The 23,677-nt window shown below is 40.2% G+C and overlaps 1 protein-coding gene across 2 annotated transcripts in view; it reads left to right on the top strand.

Annotated features, from left to right (window-relative positions):
- The window catches only part of LOC124119292 (tetratricopeptide repeat protein 28-like), a 309,240-nt gene that overhangs the window by 237,742 nt on the left and 47,821 nt on the right, over positions 1-23,677 (top strand). For both annotated transcript variants that reach the window (XR_006858615.1, XM_046481753.2), the window contains one exon: positions 16,972-17,079. Coding sequence is in view for 1 of the 2 variants with exons in the window: in XM_046481753.2 (XP_046337709.1) it covers positions 16,972-17,079 (108 nt within the window). In the remaining variant the exon portion in view is untranslated. The remainder of the gene's footprint in view (positions 1-16,971; positions 17,080-23,677) is intronic.

The following is a 23,677-nucleotide window of genomic DNA, read 5'->3' as shown; positions in this document are numbered from 1 at the left end:
ATGGAGTTAAATTGCCCTATTTAGTTCCCTATAAAGAGTTGTGCATCAATCTTGATCAGATCAGTACAACAGATAATATTCAACTCGTAAGTCCTTCAACTCTGCTAAGAGCTATTCCAGTCAAAGATGAAAAATACAATAGCGGTAGAAAGGAATCTTTTTCATCATTACAATATAAAAAGTTAAAGTGTGGTATTATTTCAGACCTCAAAATTTCTGTATTGGATGTAAAACACCAACCTGTACATATAGGATACTTGAGTGTAACACTCAATATTATATATAATGGTTGATTCATCAGGCCCTGGAATGCATAACGTTAGACAATGTAATACAATTGCACTTTTCGATCTTGGAGACACGGAAGGATTCGATAAACCCGGTACCGATAACAAGTTATACGCTTTACACTTACAAGATAATGTATACAAGCGGAAAGAAGTTGTATTCACAGCTAATCCAGGAGATTTAAGTGATGTCGACGTTAGTAGACTCAATAAAAACGCTTCATACAATCTTACTCGCAATGATGATAATCAATGGACTATGGTCCAAGCAAAAATCGAGTGGCTACTGAATATTGTTATATACCCACCATATGTGATGACGGGTAAGGCACATCAATTAACTAAGATAATGAATAGTGGGATCATACTTGGGGCTTATATCCCCTCAAAGCGAAAAAGTGTGTTAGACGCTCCCCTTCCAGAAAACCCAGGTCATATGTCGTCCGGCATTAAAAAATGTTAGTTTAAATTTGGTTACTGAATTCAATGATATAAAACAGAACTTGAATGCTATGCCTAATTTTTCTACAATTATTATTGAAGTCTTGTTTTGGGATGCACCAGAAGATGCCTTCGAGATATTACCAGGTCTATCAATTAAATGGCTCAAGAAACATAAGCGTCAACGTTGCAGTATAATTTATATGGGAGTACCAGCCGTTGCAACCCTTGAGGTGAAAGCATTTTGCTTACTAAGATATTTATGCCACATAATATACTTTTAATAAGGTTGATGTATACACTCAAAACATTTAAGCAAGACCAATTAAAGATTATTATATTATATGATATAATAATATACATTATGGGTTTATATCCAGTGTTCGATGGAGCATCTGAAAAGATGGATACTGTTGATGGATTTCGATTACATCAAATAAGCGACATAAAACATCGAATAGAGAAGGAGAGGGAGCTGAGACTTGGATTGTATAAAAAGTATCCCAGAGCTGTGAATGCTCTCGACGGAGTTGACACTGCGCTTGTAACAGCTGGCATGGGACTCAGTGTAGCTGGTGTTGGTTTATTATCAACTATAATCGCCGCGCCTATCGTACTTGGTATGGAAGTAGCAGCCAGAGTCTCAGGACTGGCAGGAATAGCGATAAAATTTATTTCTCGTAAGTTGCAAAAGAAAGCATTAAAACATGATAATATTCGGATAATCGCCGAAGCAAAGTTGAACAGCATTGAGGATCATATTTCAACAGCACTGGCTGATTGTAAGATATCCGAGGAGGAGTTTAGTTTAGTGTTGTCAGAACTAACCAAATACAATGCAATGAAGCAGGAGATTCGATCCAATTCTTGTAAGACAAGTGGTATTAGCGAAGACAAGAAAAAAAAGTTCATAGAACAGGGGGACAACAAGCGTGTCAATTATTCCGTGCCAAAACCAAAGAACTGGTTGGAGATTGAAAATAGATTGTTTGATCACATTTAAACGAATGCTTACATAAGTATATAATAATGTCAACAAAAACATTTATACTCTGGGACAAAATTATAAAATGGCATGAATTACCACAAGGTATATATTATATCAGTGATATCAAACCAACCAAATACGGTCATCAATTGTTTCTTTCCTATTTCGAAGAAGAGTATGAAGTCTGGTCTCCTTGTAAAATGAACGAAGAACTTAGTAAAAATGTTGAATATCACTTTGTTCAAAATAATGGTATGCGTATGAGTAAAAATAAGAGAATATTTTCATTACAATTTAGTTTAATCTCATGACGATCGTTTGTGCGCATTGTTTTTGCATAAAAGATTCCCCCTGTAGTAGCAGTATAGGTATATAAATCTGGCTCCAGTGGAAGTGGTCCAGAATCCCCATTACTTATACTACTGCTGGAGTTGTCAATTATGCCTAGTTAGGGTTGAACTCTTGATCCCAGAAGTGATAACTCACCGGATGCCTATGTGTAATTCCGTCTCTTTAAATGACATTGTTATAAACTTGTTACATCTGCTGCTCAGTAAACCATGTTTGTGTTTATTTTCAAGTTGGTATTTCCGCTATCCAAAGTTTGAGTGCGGCAGTCTTATTCTTGGTAGTTATTTTGGTGACATAAATACGGAGTTTCATTTATCTGAACAAAGACCACTCTCATATGCTGCATTTATTTACACTCGCGTTAATTTCAAGATTTACAGTATGGGTTCTCGTAGCTGGTTGTAGTTAGTTCCTGGGCTCTGTGGTTCCGAAATCGATGATTCTCTGCCAAATTATTATGGTTCTATTCGGATAAGTAAAACCTTCCAAATGGCGTGCTGGTTTTCTTGGGGGAATTAGTCAGCAAAGAGCCAGAGTCACAGGAGACTAATCACAATTTTATTTACTAGAACAATTATCAATGAACAATTTACAATATCTTAGAATATAGCTGAGGGTGCCACAGAGAGTCGGTACAACCCTCTGGCCTGTGGGAGAGAGGTCTGCTTGGTATGAGTGTCAAACCCCTTCTGCTTAACATTTTACTTCTGTATGTTTTTAACACAAATTAGAACAATAAAAAGGAATACGATTGGTTGTTACATCCTTTTGGACTGGCACTAATCTTGTTGACATATTTACTGGGTGCTTGTTAAGAGATTATGGTATCACTATAGACAAGCTTGTATGGGGGCTAATCCTTAATGAGTCTAAATTGAAGTAATTGCTGAATGTTATTCTAATATAGGTGTTGACAGATTTACTTAAATAAAAAGTTCAAGCCAATCTATAAGACTATGTAGACATATCTTTTGTCTTATTGGATATTATGTCTGGGAGATGGGATCTTGATACCTTAGGCTAGTATTTATCTGAAAGCTTTAAATCTATTAAACTATGTAGACATGACTTTTGTCTTATTGAATAGTATGTCTAGGAGATGTATTCCCATTACCTTAGACTATCATCTGTCTAAAAAAGCTATGACTGAAACTACTGATATTTTGTAAATGCATTATACCTGATGATATGTGTTACTTGCTAAACTATAATTATAAGAAATGTTGTATAAATGTTACACCATGATAACTCAAAAGCACTTGCTGTCTAATTATTATATGAAAACTTAGTATAAATGTTATACTCATGATAACTTCCCCTCTGTCTGAAAAAGTTTGGAACCCAAACGTGTAAAAAATAATTATTGCTTAGATGGACAATGTTTTATATTAAACTGGTAGTATAGTAAATAACAAAAATTATAGAGTCTCTTTGGTATACAAAAACATATTTTAAAGTTTGGTTGTCATCAGGAAATCTGGACGTGGAGCTGGCTTGTCTTGGCACTCTGTACTGGTGGTGTATGGGGTAGGAGGCCTTAAGATAGTTCCACATCCTGGTTTGAGGTTTGGGATAGTTGGCTGTGTCCATTATCCGTTATAGAGGTTTTACAGGAAACATAAAGAAAAGAGAGTTATTATTTTCAAATAATATATATATAAATTCATACTTCCTCAGTGTGTATGTAATATTTAGCAAATAAAACAAATATGGTAATTATGATGTAAAAATCAGAACATATTTATTACTAAATGGTGTCATGATGAGGAAAATTGCATGGCAGCAAATTACACTGTGTATATCCTGGATCATAATCATGATAATAAGCTCCAATTTGTTATACAATTATTAGATACATCATATACACACATATATATATATATCTGTTTATGTTCTTATAACAAGTGCATTGATTATTACACTAATAAGATATACAAAAAGGATAGTGTTAGAACATATGTATATCCTTTTTAAAATTATTTGTTAGTGGCTTTCGTTACTTTTTGGTTTGTTTCAGTATTGTGTGGTTCATTTCAATTTGGTATGTCTCGCTTCAGTTTGTTTGGTGAGGTTCGTTACGATTCACATTATGTTTCACTTCTGTTCTGTTCGGTTCGGTTCGGTTCATTTCGATTTGCGGTATAGGTTGCTTTGGTTCGGTTTATTTCAGTTCACTTTTGAGATTGGTTGATCAGGTCAATGCTCAAAATTTGTTGTGATACAAATAACTCAGATGATCAGGCTGATGCCATTTGTTCCCAACTGGTGAAACTGGTGACCCAAAGTGAAATGACTGGACACAAGTAAACATAACAAGATACAGCTAATAGCTGTTTAGTGATTTGCATCGTTTATTCATGAGATTTTGTATTTTGCACAAGAATATTTTCATTTGGCATCTAGAGGTATGTATGGGGAGTTGATCCTGGTACGGTCGACCGGTTCTATGGTATGTGGTTGTAGCATGGTAGAAAAATGTGTTGATGTTTCCCAAGTCTTTATGTGGAAAAATAACCCCTTTGGATTTATAAATTGGTAGTTCAGCCGGTTCATATGGATGATATTCTTGAGGCTTTTCGCCATAGAACCACTGGGAGAGATCCTTCCAGCTGTCATCAAGGTAGCACTGTATGAGCTTGAGAGGAACACATTCAAAATAGTGTGTATGGTAATCATGGTTTGACATCTAATTCTATGCATGGTTTGGTGTTTTCTTGCTCGACATTCCCTGACATTGTATTCCCTGACAGAACATTGACTGATGTATTGTCTTGTGCTTATTCCTTTTGGTCGAAAAACTTATGATTCTTCGTTGTTTTCCTGACATTCTTCTTTTGAGGTGAAATTCTCTCTCCGGATGGAGTCTGGAATGCTGCTGCCATACTCCCATGTCTTCCTCTTTCTGGATCCTTCCATTTCACTCTGTAGTAGATTTTGCTATTTGCTCTCTTGGAACTTACAACTGAGTGGATGTCCTCTGGATTGAAAACCTGAGGGATATCCTTGGCCATGGTTTGATTACCTGATGTTGGACTTGGAGATTGTACCTGGCTGTCGTCAAGTTGTATTCTGGATTTTGGCTGGTGATGCTTACTATTCACTCCTCTTTTCCCTTTGTTTACCTTTTCATTTACCTTGGTTGGAGCACTAGGACCTGGTGTGGCATGATTTTCCTTGGTAATTGTCGTGCTGGAACCTGCAGGTTTTGCTGTTGTATTTGGAGCAGGGTTTTTCTTCTTTGTTGGAGTCTTTTGTTGTGAACTCTTGTTGCCTTTCTGTCGTTGAGGTGATCAGTTTCTTGGTAAGTTGAGCTTGATGACTGGGAATTGTTGCTGTGGTTCCTCATTGTCATCCATGACTCCTGAATCTATGTTACTGGTGTCATTGAGATATGGTTCTGGTGGGTACTGTGGACAATCAGCAGGATCAAAATATGGCTTCAGGCGGTTGGCATGGACCAGTGGTTTGTGTATTTTGTCGTCAGAACTTCGGCGTAGTTTGTAGGTATAATTTGGACCTGTATGGATGATATAATAGGTACCATACCACTTTTTCGGCCATAACTCTTTGACCTGGGGCGAATTCTGGTTCTTTAGCCTTTCGATTATATTGTTCAGAATACGTCTCCTTAGCCCGCGCAGTCTTTTCAGCTGCAATTGTTCTAGTGATTTCCAGCTCCTCAAGCAAATTTGAAAGATAACTTTTGTTATTGTGGCCTAAATTTTCTTTTGGATTTAATGCTACATCTTGTGGAGCTCTCATTTCTCGACCAAAAAGCATAACATGGGGATTTTTGTGTTGATGAATTTGGGGCCATCTGATAGGCCATCATGATGCCAGGAATAAAACGGGGCCAATCATTTTGAGACTTGTTATAATAGGCTCTTAGTGATTGATTGATAAGAATTGAGCCTTTCTACACAGCTGTTTGTTTGAGGATGGTATGGGCTGGTATGGGTAAATTTAATTGCCAATAGTTCACAAATTGCTTTGATAAGTTTGGACATGAAGTTTTGACCTGTCTGAAATTATTTCTCCCGACAAAATATTTCTCTAACGAGAACATCTGCTACTTCTTTGGCTTCTTGGGTCCGAAGTGGAAAGGCTTTACACCAATTTGATGATGCATCTGTGATGGCCAAAATGTACTTGTACTTGTCTGGTGTTGTTGGCAGGGAACTGAGAATGTCAACATGCCATCGAGTGAAGACCTCTTCTACAGGTAGTGGACGAAGTGGTGCCTTCTTGCCATGGTGGTGCCTCTTGGTCTGTTGACATACCTCACATGTCTGGACATAAGTAACAATATTACTGTACATTTTGGGCCAGTAGTACTTAGGTCTCATGGTGTTGTGCATCCGTTCTTTCCTGTGGTGGCAACCGCCAAACTCTGAGTCATGGTAGGATTGCAGGACTTGATTCCTGAGGGTTCTTGGGACTGCCAGCTGTTTCATGAACTTGTCCCCATGGCCTTTCTGTCTCTGTGGAATGAATTGGTATAGGATGCCTTCATCAATTTCATTTGCTTCAAATAGGATCTTTTGATGATCCTTTTCGTCTTGCGGAAGAACATCATCCTCTTTGTAGTCAAAGATTTTGATGAAATCTGGACAAATCCTTTGTAGATGACGTAAGTTTGGATGTTCTTTAATACTTACCTCAAACATTGTGTCTTGTGTAACATCAGTATTTGTTGCATGTAATGCTGCAACAACATTAACTGGTACTGACTGATAATCCTCTTCATATTCAAAGGTGACTGACCAATGTGTTGTCTGTGTGTCTGATTCTAAGTGATTGACAATAGGTGTGCAAATATCCTCAGTCTGAGTTGTCTGTGTGACCTGTGTGGATGAATGTGTGTTTGGCAAGATTGTGGTATTGCTAGTTAATTTGCTTTGCTGAGATAAAGTTACTGAGAAGACTGTTTTCTCAGCATCTTCTTCGGTTTAGTCACTACAGTTAATATTTTCCTCATATTCCCTACGTGAGAGAGCATTGGCATTCCCATTGGCTTTGCCGCTGCGGTGAACAATGTCAAAAGTGTAGGTAGAAAGTTCCAAAGACCATTGCCCTAACCTACCTGTGGCATCCTTGATGGATTTCAGCCATTTCAGTGCTATATGATCAGTGTAGACTGTGAATTTGGAATTTGCAAGGTATGGACGAAATGATCTAATTGCTTCAACTAGAGCTAAGCCTTCCTTTTCTGTAATGCTCCAGTTCTTTTCACTGCCATGAAGAGCTCTACCACCAAAAGCTATTGGATGTTCATTATGTTTCTCATCTTTTTGAATCGAAACAAAACCTATGCTCATATCACTGGCATCAGTTGCGAGAAGAAATTCTTTATCAAAATTTGGATAAGCCAGAACAGGTGTATTACTCATATTTGAGTGTGTTGAATGCCTGATCACACTCAAGTGACCATTTGAACTTTGGTTTCTTTCCTACTTCTGCCTCTGAATGCTTCTTTAGCAAAGCATTCAGTGGAAGCGCTATGTGAGCGTAATTTATTCACATATTTCCTGTTGAAGTTTGTGAGGCCTAAGAAGGAGCGAATCTGCTTTTGTGATTTGGGCACAGGAAAGGTTCAAATTCAACACCTCCATACGATAAAACATGACCCAGAAAAGAAACTTTGTCCGTTGCAAAATTGCATTTGGATGGCTTTAGTGTTAATTTTGCCTTGAGATAGTAAAATTCTTGCTCCAAATGCTGGAGATGCTCTTCAAAGTTTTTGCTGTCAATTATCAAATCATGAATGTAGATCAGCACAACCTTAAAAAGCAACTTTCTTAGTACTTTCCTCATGAGCTGCTGAAAACAAAGTGGAGAATTTGTCAAACCTTGGGGCAAACGTTTAAACTGATCAAGTCCTTGATGGGTGACAAAAGCAGTTTTATGCCTTGAATCTTCATGTAGTGGCACTTGGAAGAAGCCATTAGCAAGGTCTAAAGTTGAGAAGATCTTAGCTTGTACATTGGCGATGTGATCAACAACATCATCAAAAACAGGAAGAGGCCATGACATTGGTAAAGTGACAGAATTCAACTTTCTGTAGTCACAAACAAATCTATATGAGCCATCACGTTTCTTGACTAGGATAATGGGAGCTGAATACATAGAAGTGGACTCCTCAATCAAATCTTACTTCAGAAATTGACTATAAGTTCTTCAGTGACTTTTTGGAGATGTGGAGATTGGCGATATGGTCTACACTTAACGGGTGGTTGGTTGCCAGTGTCAATGATATGTTGGTGCATGTCAGTCTTTCCTAAGTCTGCAACACTCGTTGAAAACATGTCTCTATTTTGTCCCAAAAATCTAAGTAGTCTGTGTCGTTGGTCCGGAGTCAGTTGTGTATTGGTTAAATCAAATCCTATTTCTTGTGCAATTTCAAAAACAGAGTCTTGTCAATATAACTAAATTTGCCTACAACTCTACCCTTGTCTAGAACCTTTTCTTCTTGTGAAGGATTCATAAGCCTAAATGTAGCAGTTTTGCTTTTTGCTTTAGAAAGAGTTCTACCACCTGCTACTTCAGAATGAGCAGTAAGGGAAGCAATGGGTTCAATGAGAATGAGGGAATCCTCTTTGACCTCTGGTAGTCTAACCTTGAAATGCATTTCACTCTGAGGGGTGATGTAAATCTGATCTTTTGTTTTTGCTAATCCACAAATATCTTGCACTGAATTGGCTATGAAATTGATATATTGCCTAACTGAGGTGCTGTTGCCAAGTATCAAGGAATGACAGCTATAATCTAAGACTGCATCATTGTCATCAAGGAAGTTCTCACCTAGTATCACTGCCTTTGCTAGTGTAGGCAGAACATAGAATCTTTGAGAAAATTCCTGATCCTCAATAACAAAATCTAACACTTAATGCAATTCGCCACCAACAGCTTTAACCTGTGGAAAGGGTGAGTTTCCAAGAGTAAGGTTTTCAAAAGCTGTGCTCAGAAACGTAGACGAAATGCAACAAATGGATGCCCCTGTATCTACTAAACAATTTGTTGTTTTTGTACCAAATTTTGCCTGAATTACACTTTTGGCAAGGGGCATAACTAAAGACACTGTTGGAATTTCACTTTCAAAATTACTTTCCATTCCAGACTCCATATTTGCCATGACGACTATTAGTATGTACCATACTAAAAATAAAGAAAGACAAGTAATCAACAATGTAATGAAGTACTTACAATATTTGAAGCCTTTTTCTTCCTTGGTTGGTGTCTTTGGAGGAGTTGGTTGTCTTTCATCCAGTGTTGAGGTCAGAGGTGGATGCAGCTAGGCTTGTTATTCCATTAGTTGATCACGGTTGAACATGTCCTCCAATGGGTTCTCGTAGCTGGTTGTAGTTAGTTCCTGGGCTCTGTGGTTCCGAAATCGATGATTTTCTGCCAAATTATTATGGTTCTATTCGGATGAATAAAACCTTCCAAATGGCGTGCCGGTTTTCTTGGGGGAATTAGTCAGCAAAGAGCCAGAGTCACAGGAGACTAATCACAATTTTATTTACTAGAACAATTAACAATGAACAATTTACAATATCTTAGAATATAGCTGAGGGTGCCACAGAGAGTCGGTACAACCCTCTGGGCTGTGGGAGAGAGGTCTGCTTGGTATGAGCGACAAACCCCTTCTGCTAAACATTTTACTTCTGTATGTTTTTAACAAAAATTAGAACAATAAAAAGGAATACGATTGGTTGATACACGATGGGGTGTGCCCTATGGTTAATGAATGGATAGACAGAGGGGAATACTTAATCCTGGTAATCCTTTTGGACTGGCACTAATCTTGTTGACATATTTACTGGGTGCTTGTTAAGAGATTATGGTATCACTATAGACAAGCTTGTTTGGGGACTAATCCTAAATGAGTTTAAATTGAAGTAATTGCTGAATGTTATTCTAATATAGGTGATGACAAATTTACTTAAATAAAAAGTTCAAGGCAATCTATAAGACTATGTAGACATATCTTTTGTCTTATTGGATATTATGTCTGGGAGATGGGATCTTGATGCATTAGGCTAGTATTTATCTGAAAGCTTTAGATCTATTAAACGATGTAGACATAACTTTTGTCTTATTGAATAGTATGTCTAGGAGATGTGTTCTCGTTACCTTAGACTATCATCTGTCATCAAACTTTAATTATATGAAATGTTGTATAAATGTTACACCATGATAACTCATAAAATTTCCAGCTTAAATTTCTGGGCCGCGTCCCAATCAAACCCTCTCATCCCAAACTTAATAAACCAAAACATCAGCCCCAAAAACCAAGCTCCAGCTTGTAAACACCCCTTACTTACCCCAATATCCCAAAGAATAACAAACTACCTAAATGAACACCAAATTAAAAATCTTAAACAAAACTGCAAACAATCAAATATCTTCACCCCTAAACTTAAAATACCCAAAATAGACACAACACTAGCTAGCCAAATAAATAAACAAACCGACCCAAACATAGCTAAAACTACCACACTAGCATACATACACGAAAATTGGCCAAATTGGTGTCACATTTACACGGACAGATCCTCAGATCCGACCTCCAAACACACAGGTTTCGGAGTCCATACCACACAACCAACTAAAACCACACAATCCTTCTGACTCCCAAACAACCAATCAATATTCACGGCAGAACTAATGGGCATGGCCTCAGCCCTCCATAATCAAGAATCCAAAAACCACAATAAAATCCTAATACTTACCGACTCCCTAAGTGGACTGCAAGCCCTCCAAAACAAAAATACCAAAAACCGACCTCAATTAATAAATCAAATACTTAAAAGCTCCAACGACCTAACTAAGGCAGGCAAACAAATAACCTTCTTGTGGATACCCGCCCACGTAGGAATATACGGTAATGAAAACGCTGATAAAGCAGCTAAACTATCCCTCAAAATCCCAGAAATAAGCTTAAACTTAACCATCTCAAAATCAGAAATTAAAAGTGTAAACAAGCAAAAAATCACCAAAAAATGACATAACCTATATCTAAACTCAAATAGCCAAATCAAAAAAGTGCTCAGCAAACCACTAACCAAACCAAAAATTCTCCATCCATCAAAAAAAATCGACAGAGTAATCACTAAACTCCAAACAGGACACACCAACCTAAATAACCACCTAAAAAGATTTAAAAAACACACTACAGGTAACTGCCCACACTGCAAACAACCAGAAACCCCAGAACACGCACTCATCCACTGCACACACTACCTAACACATCGAACCGCATTACAAACCACCCTCAATCTAAACAAGGCTCTAACTCTAGAAGCAATACTAAACCCACAAAATAAACTAGAAAACTTCAAGGCTTCAGGCGTATTCTTAATAAAAACGGAACTAATAAAACGCATCTAAAAACACAATAACCTACCAAATCAAAATCACATAAACAAACAAACATCCACCATACCCACCTCCCTTAGTTCTCCTCCCCAATCCCATCGGCATCTATTCCAAATCTCAAAATTCCCAAATTCTATATAAGCAACCCCTAAACCCCCCTCTTGGGTTGCACAGACCACTTTCGGAAACACATTAAATGGCCTGACCGGGCCCGTGTGCGAAATACGCATCAGTCGGAAAGCGCACGTTAAATCTCCAAAGTAAGTAAGTAAGTAACTCATAAAAGCACTTGCTGTGGATCTAATTGTTATATGAAAACTTAGTATAAATGTTCATCATTTTCATAATCCTGTCATTTGGCTGTACTCACATTGTAACTAATCTTAAGATTTTTCTGTCAACTATACATGATTATTGTACCAGTAATATCACAGAGCAGGTTACAGCTCTTCCGTATGCAAAGTCTCATTTTCTCTCACACTTTTTGGTAGTGTTTTCACACTGTAAACAAGCTAGTTTTTCAGTATTTTCTAGTTTGGAATTTCAACTAATTTTGGAAGTCATCTTCAGTAAATTGGTTATTATTACTCACATATAGTTTGGTGGTGTGTTGTGAGTCCCGCATGGCATCATGGGAATCTCCATTCATATGTATGACATGTGGTCAGTTCAAGATCTCTGGGGATCCACACGCTTCTTGCTGGAAATGCCATTATGCGAGATGTATGGTAGATGTGACCAATGCGCCACCCTCTCTAAGTCGGCCAACCCAAGCTGACAGACTCGAACCAGAAGGCTAAATGTAAAGAAGCAGCCAAGAACACTACTGACACGAACCCGTCACTCTCCACCATCCCTGCATTACCCTTCGCCGAGCCATTTCCTACCTCTGCGACTCTGAAGCCTGAGCCCCTAGCTTCGCCATCAGAATGTTGGAACAATTGTTTTCTTAACAGAAGTCTTAGTCCCTATTTGATACATGTTTGACTACATTATCGGGTGAGCAGTTGCAGCTGAAACGACATCAAGATGAACAGGGTTAGAAGAATCCCTCTGCCCAAGGGGCTGCATGGGGGACAGGATGAGACTGTAATGTCATTATCCACAGAAACTACATCCACCAAGAAAGCTGCACAGATACCTGAAAGACACAAACAGTCGCCAGGGTGGCTGCTCCCATGCCTTATCAAGCCAAGACTCCCAACCACCACAGTCTCCATGTGGTACTCAAGGGCATCATGCTATGAATCTACTGAGCTCGGACACTCTTCCCACCATGATGGGACCATCCCGGCCACTGCACAAATCCTACATGGACACATAAACTGTGTGTACCAAGTCATCAACCGTTCTAGATGCTGGTCTTGCACAGACTTCAAGAAAGCTTCTGGTATTCACTACTGAGACGCTTGCCATCGGCAATCCGATCAGGTTTATTGACAGCCAACATACCTGTCGGGTCACCATTGGATAAGCCGCACAGGGACTGCATGGATCTCATGGACCTTACCAACAATATTCGTCACCATGCCTCCCTACTGGGTCTTACTCACATGGTGACTGCTTTCCCCTGCCTTTTATAGCATTTATAACAGACACAAGACTGTCTCCTCTCCCAGAGTTTTAAGTACTGGATGATTTCTTCAAACTAGTCCATACACCTAACACCTAAGTTACTTTGCCCTCAGCACGAATCAAGGAATTCTCCGTGGCAAATAAGCACATAATTGATGGTCGCCATGCCCTCCTACTAGTACAGGACTCTTATGAAGGAATCTCTGGAGATACACCACTCACTGTCAGAACAGACCAAGTCGGTTTGATCCATAGCCTTCTTGTCACCATTGTACGGATGCATGAAGATTATTATCTACCCAAGGAAGGATGTCATCTCAGCTACTATGTACCCAGAGACAGCAGCTCCTTTCCCAAATTCACTTAAGATGAGTCTCTGATCAATCAAGGAGGATGGTTATTTCCATCCTATTACAGCAACAAAAGTCTTTCAAGACAAGCTTGCCAAATTCATCTAGGAAGTATGACAAGACACAACAGAACATTTCAAAGTATCAACAATTAATCTGGCAGTAAATGCTCACAGTTCAGCTTTCCAATCCAAATGCCCAAAGGAGCCTACTCGAGACATCTCCTTCAGAAAGCCAGCTTTGAAGACATTTGTACCATCAGGGAAGGATTCTTTTCAAGTCAACTGTCTGAAAGAGCGATCACTTTGTCAACTCTGAAACCCCCATACAATCAAATTTCTGATGTAGAGTAAGTAACAGACAGGATCAAGATACGGATGTCAAGGCGATCGACGACTTCATACCTCCCATCATTTTAAATCCTGTTGACTGGCTTTGTCTACTAACTCAGATTTCATCTATCATTTTTAACATAATGCTGACCCTGGGTCCAGTCATACGCCTAAAGTTGGAAGCAGATAAGGTCTGACTGCTGGATTCTCGATACAAGGTACACTTCCAAAGTAACCCTCTTTTTGTATCCCTGCCAGTAGGCTGAATATTGCATCTGGATCAAATTAGAGCCAGCTGATTTTACAAGAAAACATGCCATTTTGAGACTACAGTATACTGATCACAGTTTGTTTTTTTCCTAGGTATTCTTACATTACAGTTTGTTACATTCAACCCTCAGAAGAGGTGATTGGTTAATCAGCATTGACCTACAAGACAACTATCTCCATGTATTTCCCATCATCAGTTTTGCCCAGTACAGTTAGTCTGCCTTTATGGTTTTCTGAACGATTTCCTAGTGGCAGGGCCCAGCTCAACTGATGACTCATCTTTGATTCCTTATCCATCCAACCAAGTCAGAGATAGTACCAGTACAAGACACTGTCCTTTTGAGACTGATGTCAACTATTAGTTGGATGTCTCTGTCCCCCCGAAGATTGTTTTCTCAAGGCATTGATGACTATCAACACTGTATCAGCTTGTCCCACTCGCTCTCTTCGATGGTGGATGGCTCTTCTAGGGAACCTTATTTCTCCCTAAGATGTGACATACAGATGGAGAATGAGATTACGTGAACTCCAAAACTGAATCAACTCACTGAGATCTTGGACCTCAGACTCACTTGTACAACTGCCACGCAACCTGATACTGGAGCTCTAATTGGTGGACTCTAATGTCTTGCCGATGCCTGAACATCACCTTTTCACTGACGCCTCCGACTGGGGTAGGGGAGCCCACATGGACAATCTCAAGATTCCAGGCTTTTAAAATGCTTCTGAGAAAGAACTCAACATCAACTGCCAAGAGATGAAGGCAATCTTTCATGCCCACAAAACTTTGAAATCTCATCTGTTCCTCTTCTCAGTCCTTATCACCACGGAAATCCAGCTCGTTGATGATTCTTTGCCTTGGCAGACTCCATCAACTGCCAGATGGAAGCGAGACATATTCTCGGGAAATTCAACATCCTAGCGGACAGGCTTTCTCATCGAGGGATAATAGTGACAACAGAACGGTCACTTCATTTGGAGGTGTTTGCCCCTGGATAACATCGCAATGGGACACTGCACATATGGACCTGTTTGCAACCAATTTGTACAACTAACTGCCAGTATATGTCAGCCCATTGCCGGAACCGATGGCTATCAAAGTAGATGCATTATAAATGGAGTTGACAAGTCTATTTGTGTATGCATTCCCACCATGGTCACTCATAGACAAGGTAATTCAGAAACAAGAGAATACAGATTGTATGACCACCCTGATCGCCCAAATGTGGCCAAGCAGGACATGGCTTTCCAGAATATTCCCACTACTTATGGAGGATCCTTTGTCAAGATTTTCTTTGGCAACCCCGGTCAGGCATATTCTACAACAATTTTCCCAATATTCATTTAACCACCTAACAGCTGTTCCAAAATCATGGAGACAATCCTCCTCCCTCTTCTATGACAAGTTCAACCAGTGGAGACGACGACGAGGTTTGTTAAATGAAACAGTAACATATCCTTAGTTGGCAGAGTCCCTTTTACATCTCTGTCCAGTCATAAAGTGTTGCCATGGCACCATAGAGGGCTATATATTATCACTTCATTCTGTTTTACAGCATGTTGGACTTTCTAATGGGAATCATCCTATTCATAAGAAACTTATGTGATCTATTCTTTTGTAGGATTATGATCACCCGATGTTCTTCCCAAAATGGAACCTGTCAGTTGCACTATCTGTTCTACTAGCAGAACCTTATGAACCTCTTGCTAAAGCTACCTTGATTCAGAAGTCATGTACTGAGCTTTTTCTTGCTATGGCTACAGCAGCTAGAGTTTCAGAAATTCATGTCTTGAACTATTCAAATCTTACTCATGCTTACAACTGGAGTACAATTACTGTCAGATCGCTCAGAGTCTGTGTCAGTGGCACATGTAGTATCCAGCTGCCACATTCACTAGCTTCTGTCTTTGTGATGTACAACCTGATTTACATGGGACATATTCCCTTTGTCCTATAGTAGAAACCCAAACTGTCATCTCCAAATAGTTTTCTTCCAATATTAATAAAAAGGAGAGGAAGCAAGGATCCAACACAAGCAGCTTCAGAAGGTAAGCAGACCTTTTGCTCAATATTACCTACTGAGTGTAGGATTGACCAAGGGTCCATAACTGCATCAAGCCTGAAGTCACAAGCATTTGTATCACTATGACCAGAAGTGAAGTCATAACCAGAAGGGACATCATTATCAGAAGTAACATCGTAGGCGGAAGTAATGTCATTTGGAACTGGAAATAACGTCACAGTGATGAAGTGACATCATAGACTGTAATAAGAATTCAGTGAAAGCACAGTATAGTTTTCCTTTGTGCAAAGATAAGTACTTGTTAATAATAGTTAAGTATACTACCTCCATGCCGTTGGAAGTAATCCCTCACACCTCCCCAATCATCAGCATCTAGTGAAAGAAGTGAATATTTTACCGCCCTTGCACATGGAAGAGCTATAAGCTGCTTTGTGATATTAAGGGTACAGCTTATCATGTCTTTTGCTTTTCAACAGTGCACACAATTTGACGTATTATCTTTTACAGTGGTGATCCTCAGCAAATTTGAGTAGTGTAATAATTGGTTTGTTTGATACCCACAATTACAATGTTGTAACCATTTTAAAAGAATTCTATATTTTTCCTCTTAATGTTTTTATTTTTTACCTCTTGAAAATTAATGCACATGCTTGGAACCTTGCTTCAAGTCAGTAATTGTGTGCAGAGACTATAAAAGGAAAGGTTGTCGGTATACAGGAAAATCTGGGAATGAAATTTACTATTTCATCTGCTGGCCAACTAATGAAAGCGACATATAATCTGAACCTCATTCATATTAAGTTATTCTCTAATTACATTCATGGTTGCTGATTAAGAAGTATTGTTCAAATTTAGTACATTCATGATTTCATGTACACATTCAGGTGGGTATACTACTGCATTAATGTTATGATTGAACTAAGATATTAGTTTCTACCCAACTTGATATTTCCTCATGATGAGCATTTTGTGCAGGTCTGGACTTGGTGGATGTGGGCCTGGATGATGTTACACTACGTTTGAGCAAGCAAGCAGTCCGAAGACACCTACAGTTTGCATTACAAGCTCTTGTTGCAGTATTTGGTAAGTAAAGATTTACCATCTGAGTGAAAATGATTTGTTTGTTTGTTTGTTGTTTAACGCCGCACTCAGCAATATTCCAGCGATATGACGGCAGTCTGTAAATGATCGAGTCTGGACCAATCCAGTGATTGACATCATGAGCATCGATCCACGCAATTGGGATCAATGACATGTATCAACCAAGTCAGCGAGCCAGCTGACCACCCGATCCCGTTAGTCGCCTCTTACGACAAGCATAGTGAAAAAAAAGCATAAAGTGATGTAGTCCTGATTGTCATCTGTTTGAAACAAATGTATGTACATTTCATAACTGATTTGGAGGCAATACAGTGTTTCCTGACTATTTCCTTGCCCTTCAATATAAAGCTCAGCTGGTTATAGTGAGTTTAACCCATGACTCCAAACAATTTACATACATTTTTAATAAACTCAAGTTTTATACTGACACAATGTTTATTCACAATGGCAAGACATTAACAGCTTATTACCATGAGCATGTAACACCTGAAACACCCGTCAACAAATCGAAACAAATGAAAAGTGTTCATTGTATATCTAGACTTGTGTTTGTAATTTATTTTATTAATTATATTATAATTTCATTCACTATTATTTAAATTAATCTTGGAGAAATTGTGCACTGACTCACCTTTATTTACAACAACCACGATCAGAATACAGCCATTGGTGCCTTGAAATCAACCTTAGTGGCACATATATATCCTATATGCCATACTTTGACTCGTTAAAAGTCATAAACATAGCGTTTTGCAAGTGAAAAAATGTAGCAAAGGAAACCTCTATGCTGACTTGTCAAATTGTTCCATGTGTAAAAAATATCAAGCTCTATCAGTCAGTTGAACCAAAGTGCCATGCTTATGGTTACATTTGTTTGAAATATATAGTATAAGCTGCAACTACAATTACACGCCTTTGGAATATATTATTCCTGATAAAATAATAGTTTCAGATACAATAATTCTTGTGAATACCTCACCTCTATTACATCAGTTGCCATAAATTCCTGTTTATGCTGAGAACCACACTATAAATTTTTTATAAATTTTCAACAGACGTCCACTACACTGCCAACATATCCATAGTTGTGAGGGAAACCCTATCCCTTGCCAGGGGCGCCACTGTGCATGCGCAAGGCGGCAATCTAGTCACTTCTTTCCTGTGTGTCCAGATGACAACAAGGAAATTTTTGTTGTTGCACATCCGAACACGTGATTCAGTTCCACACTTACAAGCATTAGATCTTATCAAGCTTCATAGACTACAAGCAGTGAGCAGTTCTACAAAGCAGAACAGGGGTATAGAAGATCGGAGTCTATAGTAAGTAATTAGTTAAGAAAAGTGTTGTGGGATGAGATCTTCATCTCATAAACAGACGGGGCGGTCGGGTAGCTAAGTGGTTAAAGCGTTCGCTCGTCACGCCAAACACCCGGGTTCGATTCCCGACATGGGTACAATGTGTGAAGCCCATTTCTGGTGTACCCCACCGTGATATTGCTGGAATATTGCTAAAAGCGGCATAAAATCAAACTCACTCACTCACACTCAGTCATAAACAGACACCTGTCTGTTCGGGCTGTGGACAACACCAAGCTCCCAGTGATCCTCACCCTAGATGTCTCGCATGCAAGAAAAGCAGCTGTACACAGAAGTCAAGGTGCAGCTATTGCGAGCATCTGTCAAAAGAAAAATTTGACAAGCTCTTCAAGGCATGGATCAGTAATCCCGATTATAAAAAGGTCACTAGAGCATCAACATCAAGAAAACAAGTGATTAAGCCCTTGGCGGCCAAATCACGAGGGTGTCAAGCGAGTGTCGCGTGAGGGCGCAGTCTCACCTTATGAGGAGAAGAGACCCCGTCGCTAATCCCACTCTCCCAATAAAGTTGAGGAGCAGATGCATTTTACCGGTCAAAAAGAAAGTGCCTCTAACTTGCATCAGGCAACGTCTGGTACCGTCGATCATCGAGTTTGGCCAGAAACTAACGATTTTCACCCTCTGTCGCGTTCCCCCTTTAACTTAAATGAGTTCACGGAAAGATTAACAAATTCAATGTCTGTTATGATTGACACACGCATGCAATCTATGTCTCGAGATATCTCAAATCTAAAAGAATCAGTAAATCAAACCTGGCTTGGCCAATCAGGGATTGATTACGAGAGTAAACAGAGATCTAAGGCTGAATATGACAGTACCCCCTCATACAGCAGACAAGGTTACGCTGAATCAGACTATGAGGACAGTACGAGAATTATACTAAGAGACCGAGAATCTCATAGATCTTCTCCCTACCATGCACACCACAGGGCACATCGTGAATCACGGTCTTCACATCGCAGTATGCACAGAAATACGCACCAATCACCCTCAAGCCACTATGATAGACGAACTGACAAAGCTCATGCATATCAGGATAGTAATCCTAAGCGTGCACCATCTCATACTGTCACACAGTCCAGTTATTCGGGCAGAGAAAGCGAGGGAAATATGACATCACCATACAGTTATAGATCATGTGATTCCCGCACAGCTTGCCGTAAATCAGACGACCGGGATTACGATACCTCAGCCATACAACCCACTCCCAGCGCAGCCAGAGTAGGGGGTGCCGATCTACAGCTAACACTGATTATTCATGCTATGGGGACACTACTATGGAGGATGATTATAGACCAAACAATTACTCTCTTAGAGATATTTTAGCAGAACTTTATGAGCTAATGCCCTCCTTAAAGCCAGATCAGGACAGTACCCCCAATAAAACCCTTGATTGAATGTGCAGGGCATGAGGGACCCGTCAGGGGGACTGAACAATTCCATACCCCTCACCGGCCGTCATATATGGATGACGTCATCAAGAAAACTGAAAATCAATTGAATTTTGCAGCGGGAACTAGTGCTAGACTGAGGCCTATTTATAATAAGTCTGCTTACAAGACACACGATGATCCCTTCGCACTACAGCCTAGCATTGAAGAAGATTACTTCGATCTGGTTAAGAAACCTAACCCCAATATGCGCATTGATATGGCCAAGATCAAGAACTTAGATAAAGTCAACAAACACATGATTAATATCAAATGACTCCGGAAATGACTCAACCATGAATCTACAGACCCGTCCAGATCCTACCGACTTCGCCTGCCCTACGGACAACGATTTAGAATTATGGAAGACCAAGGACACGACAACACCGAATCCAGTCGAACTAGCCAACCTCACAGACATCGACCCAAGACTACCCAAGTTCAGATCTCACCCTATTCCGGGACCAGTCGGAGGCCGTCTTATGCAGTACGCAGACAACTGGAAGACCATCACAGACGACTCATGGTTACTCGAAGTAGTAAGAAGAGGCTCCAATTTCACTTCTTAAAACGACCAAAACTAGCCATCCATCCTACCGGACCCCGATTCCAGCTATCAGGACCAAAGTTAATTGCAGCAGAAGTGGCCATACAAAAACTACTCACAAAAGGAGCTATCAGCACCCTAAAGGAGTCAGACACCACTCTCGGATTCTACTCCCCAGTATTCCTGGTACCCAAGAAGAATTCTTCAGAGATGCGTTTAATAATCTGAACAAAGATTATCTGGAAAAACCACCCAAGTTTCAGATGGAATCTATAAAGAAGCAGATTGGATGATAAGCATAGATCTCCAAGACGCCTATCTTCACGTCCCCATCCATCCAAGTCATCGGCGGTACCTACGCTTTGCTGTCAACGGTCAAAGATACCAGTTCAGGGTTCTACCATTCGGCATATCCATCGCCCCATGGTTATTTACCAGGATCACCAATCCCATCATAGGTTTCGCCCATCTAAAGCTCATAAGGCTTCACGGATACATAGACGATTTCCTATTGGCCGATCAGGACAAATCGCAAATCAGTTTAAACACAGTGTGTCTCATCCAACTTCTCACACACTTAGGATTCTTGGTTCACCCTAAAAAATAAAAGCTAGTACCCGCACAGGACATCACCTACATAGGCGCAAGATTTCTACTCAACAAGGGCATAGTAGCACCCCCAGAAGACAGATATGCAAGAGTAGAGCACATGATAACAAGCGCACTTTATCAGCCCATCAAGTCGAGACACTGGTAGATGTCCTGCCTAGGCACGCTCACATCCATCCAAGACCTAACCTACAGAGGCAGACTACAATTACAGCCCTTGCAGATTTGGATGAATACCACCAAAAACCTTGAGCTCGAAACATTAATCCAACCTCCACAAGTTCGAATCTCAGAACTCCTGTGGTGGCTAGATCGTCAAAATGTCATGCCAGGTATTCCACTAAATTACTCCTGCCCCCTACATCTACACAGATGCATCAGGAGCAGGTTGGGGTGCCCATATGGACGATGTTACCATACAGGGAAAATGGTCCTCCCAAGAGAAAGAGTTACACATCAAATTTCTAGAAATGAGAGCGATATATCTAGCATTAACAGCTTGGCTAGATCGTCTACACCACTCGTCAGTGAAGATCGCTACAGACAACTCAACCGTGGTCGCTTACATTCAGCACCAAGGAGGCACAAGATCTCAGCTTTTACTGAAGGAGGTCACACGTTTATATGCCTTGGTAGACTCAGTGAGTTGCAAGATCGAAGCAAGACATATACTGGGCAAGCTAAACATCCTAGCAGATTATCTATCCCGGAAGAACAAGATAGTACCCACAGAATGGTCACTACATCCCGAGGTGTTCAAGTGGATAACCCACCTATGGGATACTCCAAACCTAGATCTATTCGCCACATGTCTCAACAACAAACTACCAGTCTATGTCAGACCTGTACCAGACCCACTAGCACTCCAAGTCGATGCGCTCTCCATGGAATGGGAGGGAATGTTTGCGTACGCATTTCCCCCATGGACTTTTCTAGACAGAGTACTGAAGAAAATAGAGGAAACAGACTGTGTCATTATCCTCATAGCCCCGGCTTGGCCGAAAGGGCTTGGTTTCCAAAACTTCTACAACTCCTGGTAGAAGTACCTCTGAAACTCCCAGTACGTCAAGACCTATTGAGACAACCAAAGACGGACATATTTTACGGCTGCCTCGACAACCTCCATCTTCACGCTTGGAAGTTATCTCGCATAAGATGCAAGCCGCCGGTTACTCTAAATCAGCGGCGCAAAGAGTGGCTAGCTCATGGAGACCAACTTCATCTGCCCTATACAATAACGAATGGGACAAGTTCGTCGAGTGGAGAAGAGGAAAACAGTTACATGGAGATATAACGAAATCTATAGTGGCCGAATTCTTGCTCCATCTCGGAAATGACAAGAAATTACAATACGGCACTATCAAAGGCTATAGATCAGCCCTGGCATCAGTATTACAACACGATGGCCTATCTATAGGTACACACCCTGTACTAAATCGACTCATGAAGTCATTTGCCCTGGAAGACATAAAAGTACCACGTACCTTCCCAAAATGGGATCTATCTATAGTATTGTCAGCATTAATGAAAGCACCATATGAACCCATGAGTAGTGCGACATTACTATTAGTCTCCAAGAAAACTGCTTTTCTCCTATAGACCGGCAGCCCAGAGCACTTTGGTCAAACGAACAAGGTACCAATATCCGAACATAGGAACATTTACTGTCTAACCCAACATATTCATATATGGATGTCTGCCGGGGAGCCCCTGCTGCGTGTGGCCCCTGGCCCCCCAAAAGAAGGGGCCATTCAAGGGCTGGATCAAACATTGGAGGTACCACATGAAAGTAAATGTAAATGAACTGGTTCATCTCACAGAGTACAGAATGGGCCACGCCAGACAAATCTTCCTCTGCATAAGGCCAGCCAGACACCCCCAGAGAGGGTCCCAAAATTTGGGCTGGGTTAAACAATGGAGGTACCACATCAAATCAACATAAAATAAACTATTACACTCTACTAAGTATAAAATACCCAATGCCAGACAAATCGTCTGCTGCATAGGGCCCGCCAGACACCCCCAAATGTTGACCCTTAATGCACTCAGTGGACACTCTGGTAAAATTTGACTAGAGTATACATTCAAAGTACCAGATGAAAGTAAGTTTAGATGAACAAGTACATGTTACTGAGTACAACACGGCCCATACCTGACAAATTTTCCTCTGCATAAGGTCCGCCAGACCCCCCAGAGAGGGTCCCAAAATTTGGGCTGGGTTAAACATTGGAAGTACCACATGAAACCAACATAAAATGAACAATTGCACTCTACTTATTGCACAATACCCATTGCCAGACAAATCATCTTCTGCATAAGACCCGCCAGATACCCACAAAAAGTTGACCCTTCAGGTATACACGGGTAAAATTGGTCTGGAATATATATCGATTGTACCACATTAAGGTACGTTTGAATGAACAGGTTCATAGCACAGAGTACAGAATGGGCCACACCAAACAAATCTTCCTCTGCATAAGGCTTAAACATTGGAGGTATCACATGGAACCAACATAAAAAGAACTATTACACTCTACTTATTACAAAATACTCATTGCCAGACAAATCCTCTTCTGCATAAGGCCCGCTAGACACACCCTCACCCCACCCCACACAG

This window comes from Haliotis rufescens, unplaced genomic scaffold (genome assembly GCF_023055435.1).
Source record: "Haliotis rufescens isolate VD_foot unplaced genomic scaffold, xgHalRufe1.0.p SCAF_36, whole genome shotgun sequence".
Lineage (NCBI taxonomy): Eukaryota > Metazoa > Mollusca > Gastropoda > Lepetellida > Haliotidae > Haliotis > Haliotis rufescens.
Note: the sequence above shows the minus strand (reverse complement) of the source record. Positions and strands in the feature narration are given on the sequence as shown.